At 38.7% G+C, this 25,587-nt stretch overlaps 1 protein-coding gene across 1 annotated transcript in view; it reads right to left on the bottom strand.

Moving 5' to 3' along the window:
- Positions 1 to 1,137: 1,137 nt before the first annotated feature.
- The window catches only part of USP32 (ubiquitin specific peptidase 32), a 215,336-nt gene continuing 190,886 nt past the window's right edge, over positions 1,138 to 25,587 (bottom strand). Inside the window, exons 25-34 of the mRNA XM_070562389.1 lie at positions 24,734 to 24,845; positions 23,458 to 23,669; positions 19,291 to 19,475; positions 15,118 to 15,204; positions 14,033 to 14,153; positions 8,800 to 8,991; positions 6,219 to 6,507; positions 4,679 to 5,103; positions 3,881 to 3,973; positions 1,138 to 3,379 (exon numbers count right to left, since the gene is read on the bottom strand). Coding sequence (XP_070418490.1) covers positions 3,206 to 3,379; positions 3,881 to 3,973; positions 4,679 to 5,103; positions 6,219 to 6,507; positions 8,800 to 8,991; positions 14,033 to 14,153; positions 15,118 to 15,204; positions 19,291 to 19,475; positions 23,458 to 23,669; positions 24,734 to 24,845 — 1,890 coding nt within the window. The 3' untranslated portion in view covers positions 1,138 to 3,205. The remainder of the gene's footprint in view (positions 3,380 to 3,880; positions 3,974 to 4,678; positions 5,104 to 6,218; positions 6,508 to 8,799; positions 8,992 to 14,032; positions 14,154 to 15,117; positions 15,205 to 19,290; positions 19,476 to 23,457; positions 23,670 to 24,733; positions 24,846 to 25,587) is intronic.

Genomic DNA, 25,587 nt, shown 5'->3' with positions numbered 1-25,587 from the left:
AAGGCAAAAACCAGGGGCGGTGGGGCCAGCCCCATGGCCAATGGTTAAGTTTGCACGCTCTGATTCAGCGGCCCAGGGTTTCGCCAGTTTGGATGCTGGCCGCGGACATGACACCACTCATCAAACAACGCTGAGGCAGCGTCCCACATACCACACCTAGACCCACAACTAAAAATAAACAACTATGTAGTGGGGGGCTTTGGGGAGAAAAAGGAAAAATACAAATCTTGGTTTTTTTTGAGGAAGATTAGCCCCGAGCTAACTACTGCCAATCCTCTTTTTGCTGAGGAAGACTGGTCCTGAGTTAACATCCATGCCCATCTTCCTCTACTTTCTATGTGGGACGCCTACCACAGTATGACTTGCCAAGCGGTGCCAGGTCCACACCCGGGATCTGAACTGGTGAACCTCGGGCTGCTGAGAAGCAGAACATGCAAACTTAACTGCTGCACTACCGGGCCGGCCCTAAAAATCTTTAAAAACAGGGGCAGGGCTGGCCTGGTGGCGTAGTGGTTGAGTTTGTGCCCTCTGCTTCAGTGGCCCTGGTTTTGCAGTTTGGGATCCTGGGCGCAGACCTAGCGCCACTCATCAAGCCACGCTGTGGTGGCACCCCACATACAACAGAGGAAGATTGGCACTAATATTAGCTCAGCAACAATCTTCCTCACACACACAAAAAAGAGGTAAAAATACAAGGATTGAGGGTGAAGAGCCCACAGCTCTAAATCTTTGACTCAACACTACCCCCTGCCTCCTTGGAGAAAACCACGCTATCTGGAATTTCTCAGTGCTCCTAGAAAGCCAGGATCATTTCAAGACATTACACAAATGAGAAGTCTTCTTCTTCTTCACCTTATCTCCTAAACTGCATGAAAACTATTGTTAAGACCTCATTCATCAATTCTCAGTTCACCAGTAACAGGAATGTGAGCCAAGTTTAAATCAATTCACCTGGTCCCTGCAGGTATCTTGCTCTACCTTCAACAAAGTCTCCACTCTCTCCGAGATGGAGCATCCACTCTATGAGTCAGGCAGGCATTATTCAAGGAGGAGAATTAAAACAGGATCACGGAGAGAAAGGCTGAAGAATCTGACTGTTTTTGTGTTTACTTGTATAGAGGAAAAACAGCACATAGATGCATCCACAGTATTTAATTTGTTTGGATAATAGTTACAGATAAACAAGTACACTCCATATACAATTACCAATACTTTTTTATACAGTTCATATTTCAGTACATCAACACTATTTTATTTACACTTTATTTATGTACATCAACATCTTTCTAGAGTCAGTGCATTGTCAACAAGTTTTATACACTAATTTACAAGGTGAATGTAGTTAATAGTTAATTTAATAAATTTCCTGCTAGTCATGAATTAAAAAAATTAATTACAACCAATATAATAAACACAGATCAATCAACATTAGTAGATTGTGCTACCTGCTTAAATAAAACATCTGTAATGAAATTATTTAAAATCTTCCACTTTTTCATGGGACTTGTCCAGGTAGGAATGGACAGATTTTATATACTGAAAACCATGAAACTATAAAGTCTGCATTTTGTCTGACTTCATCACATTATACCATTTAGGCTACTCCTTCCTACTTGTAATTATAGTCTTCTTCTGAATAGGGTTTCAACTTACACACTTAAGACAACCTTTGCAAATGCTCTGAGAAGAAGTGGATAGTAACCACCCTCAGATATCAGAACATAAATGCTTAATTACATCGGGACCAACTATCAATGAGGAAGGAAGGTAATGGAATCCGACAATTAATGAGAATCAACTTCCAGGGTCCAGATGAATAAAAAAGAGTTAAAAAAAGTGAAATATTTACTTTGAATATATATTTAAAAACAATACAAGAAAAATAAAATGCTGCCTGAAATAAATAACATTTATATTTTTGTTCCAGTCTTGAATTATTGGAGGAAAAAATGAAGTGAGCAAAGAAATATAACTTTTGATGACCAATACTGTGAAATTAAAAAAAAAAAAAGACAAACACTAAAATAAGAAAAATAAATGGACATGCAAACAAAACAAAATTTTACTTCCTGAAACCACCAATTTCATTAAAAATACACATTATCAGTGTTTGGGATGTGTTTTGTTTTTAAATTTAATATGAAGGGGGAAAATAACCCATTCAAGTTAATTTACAACCCTTACAGCCATCAAATATGAATAAGTTTTGAAAAGTTCATTTGCATGTATTCTCTTTTTATAAAGTGCAAAACAAAGAAACAAAGAAAAAACAACCACTAATAGTGAAAACCATCTAGCTTTGATGTCACTTTGCCTCTCATAAGCTCTTTGTGCAACATGCGCATGTGAAGATGGTGCAAATATTGGCAACTAATCCACCACATTCAGCAGCAGGGGAATAGAGTTTGAGGACACTTGAAGTATCCTCAAAGTAAGATGCCTCTCATCTGGAGGGCCATTTCAGCTGGATTTCCCAGGATGCTTTTTTTCCTACAGGGTCTCCCAACTAAAGCCCTGGGTAGAAGGCACACAGCTCTTAAGAGATTCTCTCTTTCAGACTGACCACTATACATGGCTCTGCCACCAATGACTGGGTGTGTCTCAAACGCAAAAACAACAAAAACAAAGAGCAAGAAAGACATACAAAGTGGGAAAATGGTTTAAAAAATAAACTGAAAAATCTGTGTCCGTGCCACAAGAATCCTTTGCACACCTTCATGATCTTGCTTTCTCCATCTTGTCAATATAATGGAATAAAACTTCAGGAAAAAGGAGGTAGCATATCATGTCGTCCCCAGACAACACTGTAATTTTTTGTTTTACTTTGACTCCAAGGAAATTCTTAGTATTTTGTTATGGTTATTGATAACTCTATACTCACTACATGTTTGTTCATATCTGGACAAGCACAATTGAGTTCTTATTTGGTCCCAGGTGGCCGGTGCCAAACCCTTTTGTTTACAGGCTAAAGGTGGGTTCTGCCTGAAAGTTCTCTACCAGAGAGCTTGTGTGAGACACTTCCAAACAAAATTATTACTACTGTTATGTTAACTGCTATTTTAATTAGGATTTTTATTTTGTGCTTCAGGGTCACAGGATAAAATAACTACATTTAGCCTGCCTTTCAGCGATGCTTTTGCCAAATGTCAGCTACAGGGAGTTACCTCCCTCACCACCAGCCTGTCTAGCAGCCAGAGTGGTAGCTTTACTGTAACACACAGTACTTTTTGTAATCGGACTCAAAGTCTTCATCCATGCTGCTTGTGTCTGCCATCTTTTTGCCATCGATCTTTGGCAGAAATTGTGCATAGTCTATCCCCTGCTGCTCATAGAAAAGGATGTAGGCAGAGTCGGTGTCAATTTCATCAGGGTGAAGTTCCTGAAGGGGCAAGAAAAGTCTTTAACAAAGAAGTCATCACTAAGCTGGCTCTTATTCCTTGCCAGGGAAGGGGGGACCAATTCGCTTTAACTACCTATTCTGATTACTTTCAATCAGCTTAATATTTTGGCTGCCTCATATCTGCCCCTAAAATAAGCCCCATTATTTTCACTGTTTGTTTTTGGGGAAAATATTCTGACCATAGGCAAGTCAAAAGAATGACCAAAAAAAAAAAAAAAAGAAAACCCTTCATCAAATTCTAATGGTTCAAAAGACAAGAACTTTTTCTCAGTAACCAATACCCGTTTTTTCCCTCACTACTCATGTTTTCATTCTCTACTCTGCATATCATTTTTGTTCCTTTAATACTGAAGGCATCTATATACTGATTCTAGCAGAAATATCTATTTCCTATTCAGGAGAGAGTCCATTATTTCAACAAATGTCCCCCAGATCTGTTGACATTTCTGTCTCTTTTATTCAAATATTGGGGATATTTACCTTACAGCTGCTATCATTGTAACAGTACCACTTGCTGTTTGGGTTTTTGGCATATGTGACGTAATGGCCGCCGCCCAGAATTCCTGAATGGCACTGTAAGACGGGGAAAGTGGAGGTATGTTAGTAGTTGAAAATCCCTGGCCAGGGCACAGTACTAGGATTTGATTAGGAAAACACTGAACACTTAGGAGATTAAGAAAGAATGTTTTGGAATCATTTATCTTTTTCCAAAAACAAAACAAAAAGCAAAATTCCAAATCTCCAAATTTAACCATTTTATAGTTGTAATTTGCTGTGATTGTTGAGGAAGATGAACCTTGAACTAACATCTGTTGCCAATCTTGCTCTTTTTCTGCTTGAGGAAGATTAGCCCTAAGCTAACATCTTTCACTTTATATGTGGGTCGCTACCACAGCATGGCTGACAAGTGGTGCAGGTCTGTGCCTAGGATCTGAACCCAAGAACCTGGGCTGCCAAAGCACAGTATGCCAAACTTAACCACTACGCCACGGGGCCAGCCCTTGTAATTATTTTTTAGAAAGTAAAAATTCCTTAGGAACACACACCTGTGAATGACTTGAACCTGTGACTCCAGTTATAATGATTACATGAGTATTCCCAGCATTACACTGTGAACATCGTGGATTCTAACCAAAAGGCCAAGATATCTACTGCTAACTTTGTCTATCACCAGGCTCAATGCCTAGCAAATAAATAGGCCCTGATAAAATGATGAATGAATGAACAAGCCACTGAAAAATGCAGATCATTCTGAAAACCACACAACAAACCACTTACCGAAATTGCATACAGATTATAAATAGGCTTCACATGAATATCTTCTCTTTGGTCATCAGTGCTGTCTTCTTCACTGTGATTTTCAAGCTGACCATTGCTGTAGCCATTGCTGCATGCCTCATGCTCATAAACGAATCCATTGGCCAAAGCTACTTCATGGTCCTGAGGGGTGACCAGCTCAGGTTGGCTGCCCCCCAGCATGTGCCCTCGGCTCAAGGCATCAACCAGCTCACAAACTTGCCCACTCCCATTCTCTTTGCTGGCATCCAAGTTCTCCTTACTACTCGACAGTTTATTTTTGCTGCCAATCTGGGGTAGCCGGAGCCTCCCTTTGCTCCTCCCTAAAGTCCGTGGGCTGCTGTTAGGGCTGCTGTTTTTGCTGGAGGGACAGCTGGTTCCACTTTTTCTTGATGAAGAAGGTGAACCTGTGAAAGGGAGAGAAGGAAAGATTCACAAATTCAAATGCCACAAGTAAACTGGCCACCAAATGCTAACTTTTAAGCCAACTTCACAAGTGCACACAAAAAGGTAAAGATGGGCATCCTAACTAGCTACTCTTCAGTTCCTATTATGAAGCCAGTAAGTTACATTCTTGTCTTCCTCAGTCAATGCCAAGCCTCTAAAGGCAGCAATGTCCTGAAATTGTAAAGTACCATTAGAAAATAGCAGAAAGGTGATTTTGGTCAGATCCACTTTAAAACAATGTTATTAGACTAAGGAGTTTTACAAATACATATTTTCCTCTGTAAAATTATATTAAAACAATAAGATTATCGATTATTAAGCAGTTACCATTGCTAGGCATGGTACTGGGAACTCTCTATTATCTCTACGTCTCACAACTCCTATAACGTAGTGGGTCTTAAAACTTTTTGGTCATAGCCTCCCTAGCTTCTTATATACTCTTAAAAATTGCTGAGGACATCTAGAACTTTTGTTTGTGTGGGTTATATCTCTTAGTTTTTATCACGTTAGAAATTAAAACTGAGGAATTTAAAAAATACAATATGCAAGCATTATTTCACTGACAATATCATCATGTGTCATGCTGGCTCTGCCTCCATTGCACACTTGTGAGAGAATGCGAGTGAAAAGGCAAATGCTGTCTGAGTATTTTTATGAAAATAGTTCTAATCCTCCAAGCCCTCTCAAAAGGTCTCAGGGACCCTCTAGGGCTTCCCAGACCATACTTTGAAAACCTCTGCTGTAAGGGAAGAAGGATGACAACTTGCATTCATGTTCAGTTTATGTGAGGCATTATGCAAAGTGCTTCACTCCTGATGTATCAAATCCTCACACTCTGTGAGCCTGGTATTATCTCCATTTTACAAATGAGAAAATAGATCTAGGGAGGGTGTATTTCTTGTTAAGTCATGTAGCTCTAATCTAGATAGGTCTGATTCCAGATAGGTTCCTTCCACCTCACCAAGCTGTTGCTCCAGAGTGGAAGACAGAGGGAAATATACAGCCTACAGGGGTCCCAGTAAAGCCCCACGCAGAGTGACGTCTGGGCTCCATGAGGTTCCCCAGGCCTCCTCACCTTTCGGGCTACTGATGATGTTTGCACTAAGTGAGGACGGGCTCTTGCTCATGAGCACATCCTCTTCCCCAGCTGAGTTCTGGGCATCCACTTTCTTCACCTCTCCTGCCGGAACCTTGGGCTCAGAAAGGTCGTCCCCCTGGGGTGTGAGTGGTTTACGCTGGCAGAGAGCCGGGTCTCTTGGTACCAAAAAAGCACTAGGGTCAAAACTTTCACGAGGAAATTTAACAATTTTCTGTGATTTTATCCATCGACCATTTACAAATTGAAATCGTTTAAGGTGAATAATCTGGAGAAGAAAAGGTAGAAAATGCAGTAAAGGGTTCTGAAGGTACAAAATTTACAGTAAAAAGATCCAAGTCTAATACATGTGAATGTTCAAGAATATATAACAGAACATTTTTTTCCAAAAAGAATATATTTTACCACGTAACACAGTTATCAGTGGGGCTACTGCCCTTTATATATGTAGCTAACATGGTAATCTCCTTAATTTCATAGCCTGTGTGTATCCGAAACTCTCTTCCAAATTTCTTCAACATCCTACGAGCCTATATTTCCACATCCTGTTTTCTGGGTTCATGACCTACACTGACCTCTACCTATTTCCAATATCATAGAAAATCCATTCACAAACACACTCATAAGGATAGGAGACTACACTGAATACTCTGAAGAAAAATGGAAGAGTTTTTTATAGAGGACACTTACCTAACCTCCAATAGGAGGTCTCTCCTTTCTTACCATCTCTTTTGACTGCTATCAGGGAATTTCACTGTCCTGAAGAGCATAAGAATCTCCCTTCTCTTTTTTGGCTTCTCTTTTCCTTTTTAAGAGCAATGAATTCCTCTAGTATTGTACAGTGTTATTATGCTTTTTAGGGCAGGCACAGATCTTCGGTTGCTACCTCTACCCTAAATGCTTAACGATTCGCTGTCTATATAAAGAGAATCCCTTTCTAAGGGGCATGCTGGTGTATGGATCTAATAAAAACCCATCAAGCTCTCAACACAATATTTATTCTTTATTATTCTTTAAAGACCTCAGAAACATAGCTTTTATAAATGTCTTTACTCCATGACATGTTTTATGTGATGGTTATATGAGTATTTATATAATTGTTGAAACTCATCAAATTAGACATTCAAAATCTAGGCATTTAATTCCACAGTAATTATACCTCAATTAAAACAGAACTTTACCCCTTCCCACCTACCTGCCCCTGCCCTCTTCTTCCCTTCCCTCAGTTCCCATCCCTCGAGTTAGCTAGTCAATGTTATTAATTTCTTGTGCCTTCTTCCCTGGGAAGTTGTTTTAGTCTAACGAAAGAAAAATCTACATTCACAGTCTTACAGAGTAGTAGGAAGAAGACATGAATACAAAAATACATACACGGCCTGGTTAAAATATACCAGTGGCTTATAGTTACATTTGATATGATACTTCCACCCTTAAGGAAAAAGCTTTCTTTTTTTAAAAGATTTTAATATTATTTTTTTTTGCTTTTTCTCCACAAAGCCCCCCGGTACATTGTTGTGTATTTTTAGTTGTGGGTCCTTCTAGTTGTGGCATGTGGGATGCCACCTCAGCATGGCCTGATGAGCGGTGCCATGTCTGTGCCCAGGATCTGAACTGGCAAAACCCTGGGGCTGCGGAAGCGGAGTGCGTGAACTTAACCACTCAGCCACGGGGCTGCCCCCCGAAAAAGCTTTCTTAAATGAATAGGAAGATTTGTCACTTCAAACTCTCCTGACAAGCAACAGGAGAGTCTCCTAATCCATGAAGAGAAGGCAGAGGTAAAGCAGATCTAAAAGAACACATGAGCCCCACTGCACTTGTGTACACAAACTTGACTCAGCAGTGTGCTGCGACCATGTGACCAAGCAGAGTGGGACTGGAGGTTCCAGGCTTAGCTGCTCTTCTACAGTCCACTAAGCGTGAACCTAAAGCTTCCTCTCTCCCTACAGCCAGCAGTATCTGCACCCTCTTCTGAGGTTCAAATTCACCGGACTGTACCACTTGTGGCACTTCTGACATATTGTTACAAATTGCAGTAATTGGTCTATATGACTTCTCTCTCCTAGGCTGTATGCTCTTCAGGAGCAGGAAGTAGCAAATATCTGTAGAACAATTAACCTCTGTGTGCAACATAAAAACCTTGCACAGCGGGGCTGGCCCCGTGGCCGAGTGGTTAAGTTCGCGCGCTCCGCTGCAGGCGGCCCAGTGTTTCGTTGGTTCGAATCCTGGGCGCGGACATGGCACTGCTCATCAGACCACGCTGAGGCAGCGTCCCATATGCCACAACTGGAAGGACCCACAACGAAGAATATACAACTATGTACCGGGGGGCTTTGGGGGGAAAAAGGAAAAAAAATAAATAAATAAAATAAAATCTAAAAAAAAAATATATATATAAAAAAAAAAAAAAAAAAAAAAAAAAAAAAACCTTGCACAGCAAAGTGTTTCAAACACTGTTGCACAGTGGGTCTTATTCTCACAAAAAACAAAAACTCCTATTTGTTCATGGCTTCTTTCCTTTATGATAGACTCTTGCTTTCTCAGAGGCAGGGCTGTAACCTACCAGGACCGGGGGAAGCCTCCAGAGATCCAGCTTCTTGGTTGCCAAGCAGTGGGTCTTACACTTGGAGCAGTAGTACATTTCATTTTCCCCTAGCTCCTCCTCACTGGTGAAAGCACGGAGACAGCTGTCCAGGTTGATGGGCTCAGCTTGTGCTCGCCGACTCTGTTCCACACTCTCGTGCTCATCTACAACCTGCAGGTGGAGAGAACAGGAGGCATGGGGGAAGGAGTGGAAGTGAGAGAGAGAGGGAGTTTAAAATGGTCACTTGGCTATGCATCATCCTCTAGGTGACTCACCCTCATTTTTATTCTACATAAAGAAAAAGAAAATACAACCCAAATTAGAGTCTGAGCAAATACAGCATCTGTACGTTTAGTCACAAATATCACATCAATAGCATCCTGGATCAAATTTCTATTTACATGACCACAGCTTTTCTTGAAAGATTTCTGAATGCTTCAAAGTGGCAAAAACAAAAACAAACAAGGAACTGCTTATTTTATAATTTTGAAATCCTAAAACAGCTTACATATGATGAGCTGGCCCTCAAGCCAGGGGTATTGATATTAGGCCATTTATTTTTTAACCAGAAAGACAGAATGTTATTAGTATGCTGCAAGCTTTATAGAGACTAGGAGAAATAATATCACGGAACAGATACCAGACCTGGATTAAGTAAGACAGGAGATAGAAAAGTTCACCATGAGAAGACAACATACCAGTGTTAAATCCCACAGGGCACACCTCATTTGCATATTGATATCATGTAACACAGAACTATCAGAATCTCATGTGTATCACTGCCTCTTGCCTCATTGGGCCCTTTTTTTGGGGAGGAAGATTAGCCCTGAGCTAACATCTGCTGCCAATCCTCCTCTTTTTGCTGAGGAAGACTGGCCCTGAGCTAACGTCCGTGTCCATCTTCTTCTACTTTCTATGTGGGATGCCTACCACACATGGCTTGCCAAGCAGTGCCATGTCCGCACCCGGGAACTGAACCAGGAAACCCTGGGCCACCGAATCAGAATGTGCAAACTTAACTGATATGCCACCGGGCCGGCCCCTCGTGGGGCCCTTTTATGTGAGATGGAAATAAAAGAAACAGCAGGCTCAAAAGAGTGTGATTTTGTTGAGAAGGTCTCCACTACCTGCCCAAACCTCTGTGGTCCTGTTAACCAGCATGCTAGGCTTTGGAGCAAGAAAGTGGTAAGTATAGGAAAGGAGAGAGAGGAAAGGGGAGTAGTTGTGTAAGGATGCGTGTTGGAGGTTGTGTAGGATCAGGAGGAGGGAGAGAAGCAGAGACCTAGAAGGCAACAGAACAGGAAGAATTTTTCCCTCTCCAATTCTTGGCTGTCACTTAATAATCAATCAAGAATCATGGTGGTTGAGGCATAGTATCAGGACTATGAATGCTACCATGAGGCTTCACATAGGGATCTTTTCATTCCAAGGTGGAGCCTGGACTGCAAGTCCAACAATAAATTCCTCTCTTTCTGGCAAAGGTCACACACATGTCCATCACCTGACTTATTACTCCTCCCTTCCAGGGGTGAATTGGTTCTCTTTGATTGAGGCAATTTCCTGAAATCATGATGGGAACACTGGGCTGCCTAGATTACAAATGGGCACAGCTCAGGACATTCAGTTTAGAATAGGTTTTCAGGTACGACTTTTTCCCTACATGAGAGGATGGCTGAGTCACATGCTATCAAATGCTTCCATAAATTGCCAAGGATGAAGTTGATCATGAAATTCAGGGTTTTATTTTAGTTATTTTTCTTCTCCCCAAAGCCCCCCAGTACACAGTTGTATATTCTAGTTGTGAGTGTCCCTGGTTGTGCTATGTGGGACGCCGCCTCAAAATGGCCTGACGAATGGTGCCACGTCCGCGCCCAGGATCCAAACCCTGGGCCGCTGAAGCGCAGCACATGAACTTAACAACTCTGCCATGGGGCTGGCCCCAAAATTCAGGGTTTTAACATTGCATCATCATCCATTTCTAAAGAACTCATTTAAAATAGGGAACTTAGAGGAAAACTCTTCTTTTCAGAAAGCGAAACCTGGCTTGACCTTGGGTCACTGACTACTTTGCTGATACTCTTATCATCCTTAGAGCTGGTTATCCAAGGGAAAAACTGACATGCTTCAAAAAGAAACATACTGTATTATGGTTGTTGGAATCAGAGTAGAAAAGGAGGTGTACAAATACAGTAATGTCTTCTTTCTCACAGTCAGTTAAACATTATCTTTATTATGTTTCCCAAAGATACTTTATGGCCAACCACAAATTACAGTAAGCTAGTAAAGAATGTTGCTTTTTATTGACTATATTTTCTATGGAACATACAGGCTATAGAGTTAGAGGGAAACTGGGAGGAGGGAAGACTGATAAAAAAAATATTTGTGGACTGACAATAATTTTTATATATCAACAAAATTTCCCTAAATGACAAAGATTCCCTTTACCTCTTGGGATCCATTCCCAGATCCTCTACTATTAATAGTCTCAATTACTTATTGGCATCCTCTTCCTTTTTTTCTAAGATGCTTGAAAGCTCATCCTTAAAACAAAACATAAGGAATGAAGTAATAGCTTTCACACATTATAAGAGTATTAGAAAAAGAGGGAGATCTAAGAAGTTATCTAGTTTAATTTTCTATTGAGGAATATGAGGTCCAAACAGGAAAAATAAAAAGAATAAAAATAATTGCCTATTTTTTTTCTGCTCACCAAATAAAATATTCATGTAGAAATTTTGGAAAGCAGAGAAAAATGTATAAAGGCAGGGATCCTTTTATATTCTTAATACAAAGGCAAACACTGTCAAAACATGAGCAGATTTTCTTCTGTCCTTTTCCTAAATAGTATTTTTTTATATTGAAGAGATTTTTCAGGACATAAAATTTTATATTTTGCTTTTTAAAAAAACAACCTGGGGCCGGCCTGGTGGCACAGCGGTTAAGTTCGCATGTTCTGCTTCTTGGTGGCCCGGGGTACACAGGTTCGGATCCCGGGTGGGGACATGGCACTGCTTGGCAAAAGCCATGCTGTGGTAGACGTCCCACGTATAAAGTAGAGGAAGATGGGCACAGATGTTAGCTCAGGGCCAGTCTTCCTCAGCAAAAAGAGGAAGATCAGCAGTAGTGAGCTCAGGCTAACCTTCCTCAAAAAAAAAAAAATTAAAATAAAAAAATAATAAAAAATTAAAAAAACAACCTGATATCACAAGTATCTTCTCATATACATCATAAAAACTCCTTGTAACCGTCATTTTCAATGACTGCATAATATTTTACTCAATTAATGTATCACGTTTTAGTTAACCATTCCTCTAAGGTGGGACAAATATAAGTTGTTTCTAATTGTTTACTATTCTAAAAAATGCCATGATGAAGATTTGTCAGCAAATTATAGATTATTTCCCTAGGATCAATTCCTAGAAGGGAAAATCACTGGAATAAAAAACATAAAACGTGGGCAATAATCTCAATTTTGAACCAAGGTATCTCCTTTTGTTTACGGGATTCTCTAAGCACATGCAAAAACCACATGTAGGAAGAAATTAAGTCATGTGGCCCCACTCCCCAGCAAGGCAGGATATCTCAATAACAACTTGGTTTCCATAGTGCCCTAAGAGCATCTCTAAAAGTGGAAATGGGATGAGATTTAACAGGTCACGTAGACTTTTCTTCCTAGAAGCAGGATGTCCTCCAGAGCTTTTCAGATTGCACACTGGGTTTGTTAAAAAGGGAAAGAGATTTAGAGAGCCAAATAATTTCTCACTTTTGACAGGAGTGTCTTATCACAATAATGTCTTGTCAGATCTTGTGCTAACAAAGATTTAGGAATCTTTTTATCAATAGCTAAAATGTTCCCTCCTCAAACAAAGCATGGCTGAGGTTACTGAATTACCTTGCTAAGTGAGCATGATATGATAGAACATCAACTTCTCTTCAGCTTCCTTTAGCCCAATAATCTTTCATTTGGCCAGTATCCACAAATTACACTCATCCTTGGCCAGTGAGAGCTGCCAGGAGCCTCAGACTGTGTGGGGGCATATCTAGGGATCCAAATAAGGAACTAGGTCTGGAAGTGGTAGTTTCCCTACTCACTCCTCAATAGCACAAAAAGACAGAAAAGTCAATGTTCATTACTAACTTATTTAAAGGGTATACTTGGAGGAATAGTGAAGGAAATTTCCATCGACAGCCATATAAACACAAGAGCCACTACAATTTTTCATGTGACTAAAAAACCTCTTTTGATTCTGTTGCTTTTGCCTCTCCATCAGATTCTTCCTATCTCTACCGACCAGCTGTCTAATCAATCTACCCTTCAAACAATATTTAGCAAAAATTTTTAGGTATGGAGTTCATATTCTTTTTGAAGTAAAGTTTTCAAAATTTCAAAATTGCTCTGGCCAGAGAGTGGCAGTAGAGAAATGCTAAGGGTGAAGAACAGTCACTGAGATGCACTCTTAGGTGCCCAGTCTCAAAACATTCAATCCTTTCTCTAATTTTTCTGATCACTATGCCCATTAAAGCCAGCAGCTATAGCTCTGGGATGCATCTGAGCTAAGTAACTGTGGTTATCAAATGTTGCAGCTTCAGTAATAATTAATAAGCAGACAGAGAGATATGTACTGCTTGGTATGTCATGGCCAGAGAATATATTTCTTAATTACACACAGAGTTTTGTTACAAGATTTACTTATTATTAGTATTTTTGAAATTTAATGCCCCAATACAGTTAACTCTAATACTGGGTAAACTCACATTCACGTAATCATGTCACTATATTAAGTGCCATAGAGAATGCCAATGAATGTTTGTCTGGTTCTATTTAAATTGTCTCAAACACAGGGTCGGCCTGGTAGCGCAGCGGTTAAGTGTACACGTTCTGCTTTGGCAGCCTGGGATTCACTGGTTGGGATCCCGGGTGTGGACATGGCACTGCTTGGCAAGCCATGCTGTGGTAGGCGTCCCACATAGAAAGTAGAGGAAGATGGGCACAGATGTTAGCTCAGGGCCAGTCTTCCTCAGCAAAAAGAGGAGGACTGGCAGCAGATGTTAGCTGAGGGCTAATCTTCCTCAAAAAAAAAAAAAAGAAAAAGAAAAAGAAAAAGAAAAGAAAAGAAAAAAATTGTCTCAAACCTAAATGGCATGATATAATTAAACTGGGAAAAACTTTATATATAAAAGGCATCATCTTATGGTGGCCCTAAATACTTACCCTTTCCTGTGATGTTTGATAGCGGAGGTGAAGGGCTGTGGGGTCCCAATCCACAGCAATATAGGCATTTCCAATGAAAGCTCTGTCTTCTCCACAATCAATTTTACACCCTCTGCAAAATCTAAAGGGGGGAAAAAGATCTACTGAGGAAGAAATAATTATGAAGGTATCCAAATTTTCTTTATCTGAAATATTCTCCCTTTCTTCTTGGCGACTTTCTTTCTTGGGCTTCACAATTTGTCATGGGCTTCTAACTTTAGACTGCTAAATGCATGAACAGATAATAATAATTATTAGTATTTCAGGGCATCGTGCTTATCACTTCTCAAGTTTTGATTCTTCAAAGCACTTGATAATCATTTGTTAATCCACATCAATATGTGAACTTTATAGCAAATAAATAATATTGGAATTGGATATCTGAGAAAATACACTTCTAAAGAAATCTAAATCCAGTTATTTAATGCTCTGAGGTAGGACAATTTATCTGGTATAACAACACCTACTTCCTTGTTTATAAAATGACACATTAAATAACTGTATATAAAAATTTTTTCGGGGGGGAAGCATGACAAAGTCATGGTTCCAACTCTACTTTAAACTCAGTTAGATAAGTTTATTACAGTTCTCTGAAGGCTGACTTCAGCACTCAGGCATTTTCCAAGCTGGAACAGTACTGACCAATCAATCTCCATAACTCTTTATAAAAACCAAAAACAGATTTCTGGAAAAGTATGGTAAGTAGACTATGTTCTACTGGGCTCAGAATTGCTAAACTGATTTATATTTAAGGAGCAGAACTAGGTCTGGAATTGGTACTTTCCTCACTACCAATAGAATAATAAATGTTGATCATAAACTATGAATTTGATGAGGACCACAGAGTTCATAAAACCAGTTAAGTCTCAAGAGCAAAATTTAGTTATGGATCTCACCAAGGAAGAGATAAATGAACAATTTCTAAGTTTATTTCAAGCTTTTCATTATTTACTATTATTTCTAAAAACTGGAAACCTTATGAAAAAGGTATAACATCTGAAGCTGCAATTCTACTAAAATGTTTCTTTTGCGGAAGGTCACTTTACCTATACCATGGGCACCAAGCACAGGAGTTCCCATCTTTCTGCACAACTCGTAGAGTGAATGGATATTGATAGCCCATACTGTCATCACTGAAACAGAACATAAACCAAAGAGTATAAGAAACATTTCTGATTTGAGATCTCAACTCCTTTTCATCTTCTCTTCAAGTTACCCTAGAAAGGGACATCTGTCATAGCATTATGCTCACGTTGACAGCTCATTGCTGCTTATCCTAACCCATTAGCTGCAGCCCTGTACCAATCACACTCAGCATCCATGCTGTATCCCTGCTTACAGAAGGGCAGACATACTAGACTGCCAGATGTCTCTAAGACAGACCATGTGGTCCACGCAAATTTTATAAGATAAGCTAATCATGAGATCAAACACCAATTATCCTTCAGCCTTAATTCTATCAGAAGGCTTAATTCACTTTAAACTAAAATAAAAATTAGACCTTTCCATGGCAAGAACATTGACACAGTACAGAAGGCTGAAAAGTCATAATGGTTTTTGGAGTAGCTGACTAAATGTATATTTAGAAGTTCCCTTTAATCAGAATCCCTGATGTGGCACCTGCTAGGTAAGCCCTTTCCCCTGCTGTAACTACTCAATGCTATAAGCTATATAACATTTTTAGAGTAACGCCTTTTGACTGCAAGATAGCCTTGAGAGCTTTCCAACTTAAAAAAGAATTTATTCATCCTTGCACCCTTGCAAGGAATATAATGTAAGAGCAGTACACTTTATGGCTCATTTGGCAATTGGTAGTGGCTATTACATGGCTTTTGAAGGTAATGAAACCATAATAAGGGCAAAAGTGAGTATTGTACCATGTCTGTCACAGGAGTTCCCATCTTTCTGTATGACTCGTTGAGTGAATGATTATTGATATCCCATGCTGTCCACTATTATGTCCAAATCAGGTCAAGAGTAAATGGGGAATCAAAAGAAAGATAAAAGGGCAAAATGACCAGGCAGCACTCTGGCAGGGAACTGTGCAGCCTCTCTCGTCTGAACACTTTCTTTACTGTTTTGCTCTAACTGAAGCCTGGCTTTCCTGAGGACTCTGCTTCCTCTACAGCCTATTAACTGCTGTCTTTTCTCATATATCCCAGAACCTGCAGGTGATATGGGTCTCCTCCTCACTCTTCTTTGCCCCTTCTAGATGATTTCTCCTTCTTTACCCTTCTAAAAAATTCTGGTTTCTTTGTACTATGTGCTATTGAATTATACCACCTGCTATTCCTCTTTGGTAGGCACATCTCTTCTTTAGTCACCAAAGATTTTAGCACTCAGTTCACTGTCTTTCTCTCCGTTATTTCTCCTGTTATTACTCTTGGTGATTTTAATATCAATGTAACTTAGCCAGCAACATCTAGGCCTTCTCTCTTCCAACAATAATTTTCTCCATCCTATATGATCTTCTCACTCCAATGGTTATATTCTAGACCTTGTCAATTGGTAGTGGCTATTACACGGCTGCTGAATGTAATGAAAACAATAATAAAGACTTTACTATCTCCAAAAATCTCAGTTCCAAATATCTTAGTTTGCAACAACGATCTCCTGACTTTTTGAATCACTTATTCAAGTATCACTACTCTTTTGACCCAAGAGAAACCCCTAATCACTGCCCTCAAAGCCTAACTTTCCTCCTCATCCACTGTCCCTCAAGATAATCACCTTTCGTAGAGATCCTCAGTTGCAGGAATTTGTCCATTTAATCTAAATTTTCAAATTTATTGACATAAACATCCACAAAAGTAGAGAACTGTACAATGAATCCTCATGTATTCCATCACCCAACTGCAATAATCATCAACTCTTATTTCAACTATACCCTTATCTAGCCCCACTAGATTCTGTGACTCTGTTTTTTTAAATTCTGGTAAAATATATATAAAATTTATCATTTAACCATATTTAAGTGTACGATTCAGTGGCATTAAGTACATTCACAATGTTGTACAACCATCACCACTGTCCATCTCCAGAACTTTTTCAGCTTCCCAAACAGAGATTCTGTATCCATTAAGCAATAATAACTCTCTCTCTCCCCTACCCCCAGACCCTGGTAACCTCTAAACTATTTTCTGCCTGTGAATTTGCCTTTTTGAGATACCTCATAAAAGTGGAATCATTCTTCTTTTGAATCTGGTTTATTTCACTTAGCCTAAGGTTTTCAAGGTTCATCTACGTTGTAGTATATATCAGAACTTCATTCCTTTATATGGCTAAATAATACTACATTGTATGTATATACCACATTTTGTTTATCCATTCATCTGGACGTTTAAGTTGTTTCTACCTCTTAGCTATTGTGACTCACTAGAGTCTTCTGAAGGAAATCAGAGGCATTTTACCATTTTCATCCATAAATATTTCAGTGTGTTATCTGTAGAAGATAAGCTCTTATCTTTTTAATGTCTGTAGGACCATTATCTCTTTAACTTACTCCAACCTCTATGCCCTCATCTACACCACTCCACTAAAACAGCTTTTGCAAAGGTCACCAAGGACTGCTATTTTTATCAAATCCAGCAGCTAATTCCCAGTCCTTTTTTTTTTTTTTTAAAGATTTTATTTTTCCTTCTTCTCCCCAAAGCCCCTAGTACATGGTTGTATATACTTTAGTTGTGGGTCCTTCTAGTTGTGGCACGAGGGACACTGCCTCAGCACGGCCTGATGAGTGGTGCTAGGTCGGCGCCCAGGATTCGAACCGGTGAAACCCTGGGCTGCTGAAGCAGAGCACGCGAACTTAACCTCTTGGCCACAGGGCTGGCCCCCCAGTCCTCTTCTCACTCACTCTCTCTGCAGCATTTGAAACTGATCAATCTTCTTTCAAACACTTCCTTCAGTTAACTTCTGGGACACTACTCACTCCTGCTTTTCTTCTTATATCACTGGCTGCTCCTTCTCAATCTCCTTTCTTGCCTCTTTCTCCTCTTTTCAATCTCTAAATGTTGAAATGCATCAGGAATTAGATCTTGGGCAACTTCTCTAACTTTTACTCTCTAAATGATATCATCTGGTCTCAGGACTTTAAATACTATTTGTTGATGACATTTATATCTCCAACAAAGACACTTAAATCCATTTCCCATTTGAAAATATAACACACATCTTCAATTTAACTTGATTCCTGTTGCTTCTGGTCAAAACCTGCTCCTTCTCCTGTCTTCCTCACGTCATTAAATGGAATGAGGAAACCATTTATATGGTTTCATAACCATAAACCATTCATAAATAACTGCTCAGGCTGAAAACCTAGCTTGGGCTCCTCTTTCCCTCATACTCAATATCCAGTTCATTAGCAAGCCCTCATCTAGAAGCACTTTTAATTCAATTTTTAATCTTGCCCTACAGTCATTTTTACTAAATACAACATTCATCAATTAAATTGTTTATCTATTACTTACAGTTTTCCTTTAAGATTTACCTTAAGCCTTATCCTAATCATCAAAAGACTCCATACCATAACAAATAACCTATCAGCAAAGAGAACTTCTTTACTCAGTTAACACAGAAACAGAACTCTTACTTGCACCATGATAGCAAGAAAATGTTCTGCAGTTCAACTGAAATATAAATGAAGTGCAAAATCCTAACAACTGTGAGAAATACATTTACTAATCCAATATATCAGTGATAGGAGGAATGGAAAGAAAACAGAAGATGTTTATTTTCTTTACCTGGATTTACGAAATTATCCTATTTTGTTAAAAATGACATGGTATGGAAACAATCCAACTGAATCATTAGTTATGGTATGAGACTTTTCTCAGAGTTCATGTATAGATATGCACACTAATGCTCCCATTCTGAATTTCAGAGATGACACAAACTTCCTGATGAATTCATACCCTCTATTTTTGTAATAACAGAGGTCAAGGATATTACCTGAAGCATTTAAAGCATTAGCAGTAAGGATTTAGGCAAGAGATTAGAGAATGAAAGGACTATTAGACACTAGAGCTTCTAGGTGATGAAAAGAAGTTATAGTCTCTCCTACTCAAAAGATTAAACCAAATGGTTGAATGTTCTCTGGATAGTTCTTCAAAGAGTGATTAAGCTGACATGGAATGGGTCTTATAAATCACACAGAATTCATACAAATTCTTCTTCTTCTAGAGTTTGGAAACCACAGGTCTAGGCTAATCCCCTAAACTCACCAATCCTGAGCATGGTTACTAGCTTCCTGAGGTGGAAGTGGGCTGGCTAATCGAGATACTTGAATCCAAACCGCATCATATAGGTCTTTCTTCCGGGTATGCACGGTACATGGAACAATCAGTGGCATTCCAAAGAGGCTGGGGCGATTCTTCTGAGATGACAGGAAATACAGTTCTGTCCTCATCTGTATGTACAAAGAGAAGAGAAAGCTGAGAAGACAGGCCTCTGATTCTTCTCTTTTGTTCTTCTACAACTGCCAATAAGAGGCATCTACTATTTTCAAATTAGTCACTACCACTCTTCTCTTTATTTAAAGAACCATCTTTATTAATATGAAGAGAAATGGCTATTGAAAGTGAAGTCACTGAAAGGCTGAGGTAACTGCCAATTTCAGAGTTGCTGTCTATCTGTCAAACTTGGATTTTCAGCATTTAATGTTTTCAAATTAGTTTTTTCTTATAAACATTTCTCACACACACTGAATCATATGTAAAAACTAGTGATAGTTTCACAGTTCAAGGCTTTTAAGCAATTAAAACCCCTTTTCTAGAAAGTATGCCAGTAAACCAAAAGTCCCTCAAAATGCAATTCTCTAAGAATAAGTTGTTGATAGCTATTGTTAGAGCAGCAATTTCCAAACGTTCGGAGACTTGCGAAATCCAGTCATTTAATTTTCTAACAACTTATCAATCTTCCTAAAAGAAAGTGAGTGACTTTAGTTTTTAAAATTTTTAAAATACATGATAGATAGAATAAAAGGTGAAGTTTAAAAATATTTGCTTTGAGTATGTTAAGAAGATTTTTATGATATTCCTTAATACAAGACATACTGCACAGAATTAGCTTGGAAATGGTTTCTTAATAAAACAAAAGTTTAGATTAATATAAAGGTTGGTGAGAGTTCAGGATTACTCAAAAAAGCTGTTGAGCGCTTGGACATTTAATTCTTTGTTTGGTCTTTATGTAGTAGAGAAGCTAAGTCAACAACTATAAACTCACTAAAAGTTAGCTAGTTTCTAAGTGAAAAAGACTCTTTTATTTTAGATCCTCAAGCATTTTATTTTGCCATTGTTAATTTCAGCTTCGCTAAATACATGAATTTTAGACCCCGTTTCATGTGTCGGTATTATTACAAGACCCCAGACATGTGGACAGAGTTCAGAATAACTATTTTTTTAAAATCTAACAACTTAGATTTCTTTCCCGCTCCTTAAACTTCTACTTTTCTTCTACTTGAACTCTCAGCAGATGAGATCATTTAAGCAATGATCTCTTTCCTCTAGTCTTCTCAGTGTATCTTTTCTAAACCTACACAATTTTCATCCTCTTGAAGGTAACTTCTCCCAGTGCCCTAGAGCCCATATCTGATTGGTTCCTCATAGTAAAATGCTCCCAGTTTACTGCAGCAGGAATTTTCCTTTTGTCCTCTCCTAACAACTTTCTCTCTCACCTGAAAAAACTTGACCTACTTATGCTAAATTCTTGCGCTATTTCTTTCCTTGGTTACACTGCCAAACTTTTCAGTTTTCAGTCTTTTCAACTTCTCTGGTCCGTGTAACTACTTCTTTCTTTCTTTCTTCTTCTTCTTTTTTTTTTTTTTTTTAAATAGATGTGTCCTTAGTTGTGTCAGTACACTGTTTTTCTATTTCTCCCTTCATTCTCTGAATATCCTTGCCTATGCTGCCTTGCCTTATTGCTCTTCTTTTTCTACCCTGTAGAAGGGAGTAGAAGAAAAATAAACCGCTTTTAAAGTAGTTCAACCATGAGATCAAAAGGGTTTGAAAGAAGAAGGTAGCAATAAATATGCAAACAAAATGGTAAATTCAAATAGTATTTTGAAAGAAGAAATTGAAGGCATAGTGATATATTGAATATAGGGTTTCAGAAGAAAAGAAAAAAAATCTAAGAACATTCCAACCGTTTAGCCTTTAGCATGGAAAGATTGGTGTTCCCTTTCACGAAAATAACGTGAAAAGGGAGCTAACTTCAGAGAGAGAGATGATAAAATCAATTTGAGGCATTCCCCAAAGCAGCTGGCTAGATCATGAGGGAAACTGGAAATAGGGGAATGGTTAAAAGGTGAAAATTTAGAGCTGACAATATGGCTTTATGGTCCAATAACTAGAAAAATCTGTACATACGCTTTAGCACTTACCAAGCACTTTATATAACATATAAATAACTGAAGAGAGCAGTTTCCAAAGAAAGATTTAAAAAGTGCACTGGAATTCTTAATATATGATCTGATAATGCTTGGTAAAAGAAAGATAAGGAGAAATGCATGAATCACTCCATTATTTTAGCTGATGGGACCCGTTGGAGCTGTGCTTAAAGACAATTCCACGTCACAAATATATCCCTTAATTCTCTAGGCTGTCCCCTCAAACAACCCTGTCCAGAACATGGTCAACAGAACATCATCCACATGGTCAGAAACTTTCTTTAAGTAAAGAGTTACTAATTCAAAGGGGGAAAAAGTGCACTTCAAAGAATTATTACAAAGCAAATAGCTGTGTAATCACCAGTCAGGTCAAGAAACAGAATACAGACAGCACTCCAAAAGCCTCCCTCTTGCTTCCTCCCAATCACAGATTCTTCCTTCCTCCTAAAGGTAACAATTATTCTGAATTTTATGGTAACCATTTTCTTGCTTTTCTTTATAGATTTATACCGTATGCATATACAGTAAATTTCATCTTTCATGTTTTTAAAGTTTTTTTTTCAAGTATGCCTTTTGGTGAGGAAGATTGGCCCTGAGCTAACATCTATTGCCAATCTTGCTCTTTTTTTTCTCCCCAAAGCCCCAGTGCATAGTTGTATATCCTAGTTGTAGGTCATTCTAGTTCTTCTACGTGAGATGCTGCCACAGCATGGCTTGATGAGCGGTGTGTAGGTCCATGCCCAGGATCTGAACCAACAAACTCTGGGCTGCTGAGGCAGAGCACATGAACTTAACCACTCAGCCACGGGGCTGGCCCCTAAAGCTTTTATTTATAAACAGAATGATATAATTTGTATTTCTTTTCTGTCTGGCTTCTTTCCCACATTATGTTTATGAGATTCAGTTATGTTGGTTACAACTATAAACCCATTCATTTTCATTACTGTATAATATTCTATTGTATGACCATATCTCAACTTTCTTATCCTTTCTACTACAATGGGGATCTAATGTTTTCATTTTGCGTTTTTGGCTTTGGGCTATTACAGATAATGCTGCTATGAATCCTCTTACACATATAGCCTGGCACATGTATCTGTTGCGTGGATACTTAGGAGCAGAACTTCTTATCTTTAACTAGAAAACTGTTTTCCAAAGTAGCTGTGTTAATTTACACTCATCGGCAGGGTATGAGAATTCCTGGTACTCCGTTATCCTTACTGACACTATCAATTTGTTTAATTTTACCTATTCTGGTGGCTGTGCAGTGGTATCATACTGTGGTTTTAATTAGCATTTCCCTGATTAGAGGGAATTTTTGAACAGAAGTAAAGGTAACTAATGGATTTTAGAAATTATATAGCAGTCCTATTCTCCATTTTAAAAGTAGGAAACTGAGGCCCAAAGAGCTCAATCAGCTTTCTAGTGGCAGAATTAGAACTAAACCTAAGTCACTCAGCTCCTAGTCCACTGCTCTTTCTACTCCACCAAGTTGCCACCATATACAATGACTACCTCTTTAACAATTGTCCAGTGATCAGTTTTCAAATCTTTGTTTTTTAATCAGAGTCAGCCTTTAATGAAATAGCCATATATTAGTCTACCAAAAGAGGATTACGCACAACTTGTCTTGCTAAAGAATATTCTTGTCCTCCCCCCACCCCCCTGCTCAATGAACAAACAAAACCTTCTCCAGAGGCATCCACACTTAATAGGGCAGAGAAGAAGATGCACATGCTTACAGGAACATATAGGAGATACAAACTTTTCAAAGAAAGTAGCATTCAGATGCACCAGCTGTCCTGCTGCTTCTTGATTATATGAATGAGGAATGTCATTTCATATAGGCCATCATGTATAGACTAAATCCTGGCTCTGATCATGTACAATAACATACGCAACACACTGAAAGTGCATGCAATGAAGATAACACAAAGACTGAAAATGACTGTTTCACAAACGACACTGGCAAGACCAGCAGTAACTTGCCTAACGTTAAACTAACCATTTTTCGGTGGACTGCAATAATGTAGCCTGTAAAAGGATTGTCAGGAAGAGACGGCATATGACCATTCACCATTCCATTTGTGAAGTTCTTCTCAGTTCCACATGGCACAACAGTGTTTGGCATTCCATTGGGGATGAATATTGATCGGGGCAGGTCCCCATTGGTGGTTAGGGTGAACATTCCATTTGTAGATGGGGAAGAAGAGAAATCTACAAATTCAAAGATAAGTACAGCATCATAAGCCTGTGGTACCTTCATCTTTGCTCTTTTCTCAATTATCGTGGCGACCCAGACCACTGATGATGTAGTCTCTTTCAACAAAGAAGAGGGAGAAATCATAGTTCAAATAATAATTCTATATTGATTGGAAGACTTTAATTTCTGTATTGGATGGCAAAGATTACAGAAAATTTCCATCACTGCAGCTAACTATATTGGACAGTGATAATCTAAACAAAAAAGTAATATTAAATCATCCACCAACCCACCATCACTACTATCTCCTAAGTGCCAATGAGAGGAGCCTCATTCTCTCTAAAGTCCTTTATAGTTGGGGAATGAATCTAATTATCAGTAGTATAAAGAAGAATACACAGGGCCAGCCTGGTGGCATAGTTGTTGAGTTCGCAAACTTCAGTTCAGCAGCCCAGGGTTCATAGGTTCGGATCCTGGGCGCAGACCTACACACTGCTCATCAAGCCATGCTGTGGCAGTGTCCCACATACGAGAAAAAAAAAAAATAGAGCAAGAGTGTCACAGATGTTAGCTCAGCAACAATCTTCCTCAAGCAAAAAGAGGAAGATTGGCAACAGATGTTAACTCAGAGCCAATCTTCCTCACCAAAAAAAAAAGAGATGACGACGAAGAATAGACAAATCATATTAATGGCCAAAAAGAGTCACTGAATGATCATATTAAAGCACATGCAATATCAGATAAACAGATTCCTTTTTAGTCATATTTTATTTTTTTGTTTTCTGATAGTATACTTCTCTCATACCATCTGTTGCATTTAGTATTAGATAAAAGGGTTAAAAGAGATCTGAATTCCAGTGATGGATTTAGCTAACAACTATCTACCTAACTTAGTCACTTAGGTTCACTAAATTTTAGTTTCCTCATCTATAAAATAAGGAAGTTGAGACAAATGATCACCAAGGTTTCTTTCAGGCTCCAAAATTCTTTTGCTCTAATACAAATATAAAAAAGACGATAACACTTGGACCAACATTTAAAGCTGAAAACATGAGAAGGAGCTCTAGTTCTATCTTACCTGTCTGTATTGGACTAGAAGCTGAAATTGGAGATCCAGGGATGGGAATTTCAAATGCACACAAAAATCCACTCACTGAGAGTCGTACTTTTTGGTTGTCCTGAGGGAAATTCTACAGAAAAAGAGGCAAGATGAGAAGGGAGAGATGTTCCAGATAAAATGAAAAATCATCTCTCTGATATATTTGAAATGAATGTCTTAGATGCTTTCATCAGTAAAACAAACATGACTAAATAATTTTTCAAGTAACTAGAAGATAGAAGCTTGATAAAGTAACCTTACTGACAAAACCGTTATCCCTTTCCAAGGAAGGAAGTACATTGTACATAGTTGACTTAAGTTTTGTCCTTCATTTCAAGCATCTAAACCCAAAACTCTCAGAGATCTCACCCTTGTATTACATATGAAAAAAAGGTCAATGAGGTGGGAGTCTGTTCAGAAACTCTAAAGATGAATATAAATAATACCAATGGTAGGAACTCAATTTAGGGTAGGCAATATATTTATTAAATTGCTTGTTTCTCCAGCTGGTATGCAGGAAGAAGTGATTTGTGTCAATTTGTCCTTACTCTCTAACTTCTCAGTGTGCCAAAAGGTCAGGTATTTACATTCATAAATAGATACTGAAAGCACACACTCATAAACATATGAAATATTTTAACCTAGGAAGAATTCTACTGACAGTGGTAATAAAGAAGAGCTGTCAAGTGTAGCAGCAGCAGAGTCTCTGAGGGGAACCCACACTGTAATGACATAGCTAGATCACTCCATTTGGCAGTCGTGGGCTTACATATTTCCCTTGTTTAAAAATACCACTATCAACATTATTCCTTTATTCTGGTAGCCAAGCCTTC

This window comes from Equus przewalskii, chromosome 10, assembly GCF_037783145.1.
Source record: "Equus przewalskii isolate Varuska chromosome 10, EquPr2, whole genome shotgun sequence".
Classification (NCBI taxonomy): Eukaryota; Metazoa; Chordata; class Mammalia; order Perissodactyla; family Equidae; genus Equus; species Equus przewalskii.
The sequence above is the reverse complement of the archived record's forward strand: the minus strand, read 5'-3'. Positions and strand labels throughout refer to the sequence as shown.